We start from the raw sequence: 3280 nt of genomic DNA, 5'->3' as shown, positions 1-3280 counted from the left end.
CTTGATTTACCACAAGTAGGGAGTCACACTTTGCCTCAATGACTTCCGCACCTAGTCCCTGGGATAGCTCGAGACCTGCAATCAAAGCTTCATACTCCGCTTTATTGTTATTCAGAGGCACGCTATTGATTGCTTGCCTCAAATGTCTCATGTCGGGGTATGGAGCACCACCCCCAGCCCCGTTCCTTTCACGTTGGATGCCCTATCCGTGTAGAGCGTCCAAACTCCGGATGCAGCCCCCTGAACTAAGGAAGCTTCCTTCTAAGCTTGGGGAGCCACACCCGGACTGATATTCGCCACAAAGTCCGCTAGGACCTGAGATTTGATCATAGTCTGAGGCCTTTATTCAATATCAAATTCACTTAATTCAACCGCCTATTTTACCAATCGCCCTAACAATTCAGGCTTATGGATCACATACCTTAAAGGGAATGTGGTTACAATGGCAATCGGGTGGCATTGGAAATAAGGCCGGAGCTTTTGGGATGCCGTCACTAAGGCGAAAGCCAGCCTTTCCAAGATAGGGTACCAAGTTTTGGCCCCAGACATAACTCGACTCATATAATAAATAGGAAATTTCATACCTTGATCTTCTCGTATAAGAACGGCACTTACCGCTACCTCTGAGAAAGCCAGATAAACCAAAAAAAGCTCTCCGTCTTTTGGGTTGGACATGAGCGGAGGGGAGGACGAGTATGCTTTGAGATCTCGAAGCGCCTGTTGACATTTCGGCGTCCACTTGAAATCATTCTTCTTTTTTAGCAAAGAAAATAATTTGTGGCACTTCTCCGAAGACGTAGATATAAACCTGCTAAGGGCGGCTACGCGACCAGTTAACCATTGTACTGCTTTTACATCCTCCAGAGTATCTGGAATATCCTCGATAACCTTTATCTTCTCTGGGTTTATTTCAATTCCCCTTTGAGAGACAAGGAAACCCAAGAACTTTTCGGATTCGACTCCGAATGCACATTTCTCCGGGTTTAGCTTCATGTTGTACTGTCTCAGGATTGCAAATGTTTCCTGCAAATGACTTATATGGTCTCCAGTACGGAGACTCTTAACTAACATGTCATCTATATAGACTTCCATGGTTTTGCCTATTTCTTTGTTCAAACATTTTATTTACGAGCCTCGAATAAATGGCTTCAACATTCTTTAAACCGAAAGGCATTACGTTATAGCAATACTTACCAAAATTAATTATGAAGAAATTTTTTTCTTGATCCTCTGGGTGCATCCTTATCTGGTTATACCCGAAGTTAGCATCGAGAAAACTCATTACCTCATGATTAGTCGTGGATGATCGATGCTCGAAAGCGAAAATGAATCTTTCAGACATGCTTTATTCAGATATGTAAAATCTATGCACATCCTAAATTTATTGCCCTTTTTTGGCACTACAACTACGTTTGCGAGCTAGTCCGAATATTTGACTTCTCGTATGGATCCGTTATTGAACAAACGAGTTACCTCTTACTTGATAAACCTATTTCGGACTTCAGCTATGGGCTACTTCTTCTAGCGCATCGGTGGGAAGCTGAGGTCTAGCCCGAGCTTGTGGGTTGCCACATCCAAGGGAATACCTATCATATCCTTATGGGACCAAGCAAAGCATTCATTGTTATCCCTTAAATAATTAAGTATTACTTCCCTGAGCTCCGGGGTTAACCCCGTGCCCAGGTATACCTTTCGTTCCGGCAGATTCGGATGCAGTACAATCTGCTCAAGCTCTTCAGCCGTGGATTTGGTAGCATCTGAATTGTCAGGTGGTTGGAAATATCTTGGGACCCCGTAGTCATCTTCAGCTTCCTTCAGCCTCACATCGTTCCTGCCCTCCGTCGAAACCTAGTGAGCTACGTCTGATGCGGGACCCGAATCCTGTAATTGCTATGGGAAAGGTCCGATTAAGCTTTCTACTGCTATGGGTTCCTCGATTGCAAACATTTCTCTCGAAGCCAGCTGCGCTCCTTGAATCTTCTTGATCCCATCTGGAGTAGGATATTTGAGCAGCAAATGAAGTGTTGAGGGGACAACTTTCATATCACAGAGCCAAGGTCTCCCGAAAATAGCGTTATACTGCATGTCGCCGCCAATCACATAGAACTTTGTCATTTTGACGACTACATCGGCTTTCACAAGCAAGTCAATGTCACCCTTAGTGATTTCGCTGGACATATTGAAACCTGATAGCGTCCTTGCAGCCGGCATTACTTTCTCAAGAAGTCCCATTTCTTCCACCACCTTCCAGAGAAGGATATTGGCAGAACTCCCTGGACCTATCATGACACGTTTGACTTGGCAGCTACCGATAAGTACAGTGATGACCAGAGCGTCATTATGCGGTAAAGTGATACCTGTCGTATCCTCATCGGTGAATGTAACCACGTCCTCATGTGGGAGTTTCCGAGTCCTCTTTTCTCGTGTCATCGAAATCTTCATCTTTCTCGATGCGGTAAAGCTGGTTATGGTGATCGTGGATCGATCGAAAATCATATTAATGACGTACAGAGGAACATTGGGTACATCTTTCTCTTTAGCGGGGTTGGCTCTACCATAATTATTCCTTCCCCTTTCACTCAAGTACTCCCGAAGATGCCCTCTAGCAAACATGTTAGCTACCTCCTCCCAGAGGTGTCTGCAGCCCGTGGTTTTATGCTCGGGGGTTCCATAGAACTCGCACCAAACCGTCTGAGCTCTTGTACTGGGGTCTGACCGCAATGGCCTAGGAGGGCGCGGCGACGGATCAGCCTTCGGCACGTCCACCATTTGAGACCCACTGATGGTGAAGCTATAATATGCGAGTTTAGGGTACTCCGTCCCCTTCGGAAGGACCCCGGAAGAACTGTTCTCTGGTTGCAGCCCCCGTCTGTTCTTCCCAGAATTATCTTTCTTGTTTCTACCAGGTTTTTCAGCGATCGGTAGTCAGATCTACCACTAGACGTTTCGGTGGTGGATAGGGTTAAAAGCGACTGTTCGAAGAGCTTCGATCTGGTCCGAAACCTCTATCCATCTTTGCAGGGGGGATGACTCTCCCTAAGCTATGCGAGGGTTTTTACCCCCGCAAATCATCCTCCACCCGGATCTTGGATTCATACCGATTATGCACGTCTTCCCAAGTCGTAGCTTAATTCTTGACCTTCGATTTTATTTTGAGATATAAGTTGTGCATGAATTTATTGGTATGGAACAATTAGGAAAATTTGGGACCAAAAGTGATAAAAATTGGAAGATGAAAATCATCCACAATTTCCATGGTTGGCCCACACAAATGGTGTTC

The 3280-nt window shown here is 45.3% G+C and overlaps 1 protein-coding gene across 1 annotated transcript; it reads right to left on the bottom strand.

The window, feature by feature from the left end:
* Positions 1–1890: 1890 nt before the first annotated feature.
* On the bottom strand, positions 1891–2769 carry LOC132061285 (uncharacterized). Its single transcript, XM_059454128.1, has one exon. The coding sequence runs from the start codon at positions 2767–2769 to the stop codon at positions 1891–1893; it is 879 nt and encodes a 292-aa protein (XP_059310111.1).
* Between the last annotated feature and the right edge of the window lie 511 nt (positions 2770–3280).

The sequence above is a fragment of the Lycium ferocissimum genome, chromosome 6 (assembly GCF_029784015.1).
Source record: "Lycium ferocissimum isolate CSIRO_LF1 chromosome 6, AGI_CSIRO_Lferr_CH_V1, whole genome shotgun sequence".
Taxonomy (NCBI): Eukaryota; Viridiplantae; Streptophyta; class Magnoliopsida; order Solanales; family Solanaceae; genus Lycium; species Lycium ferocissimum.
The sequence above is the reverse complement of the archived record's forward strand: the minus strand, read 5'-3'. Positions and strand labels throughout refer to the sequence as shown.

Excerpts from the sequence above, each read along its gene's own strand:
- LOC132061285 (XM_059454128.1), bottom strand. The coding sequence starts at position 2,769 with ATGGTGGACGTGCCGAAGGCTGATCCGTCGCCGCGCCCTCCTAGGCCA.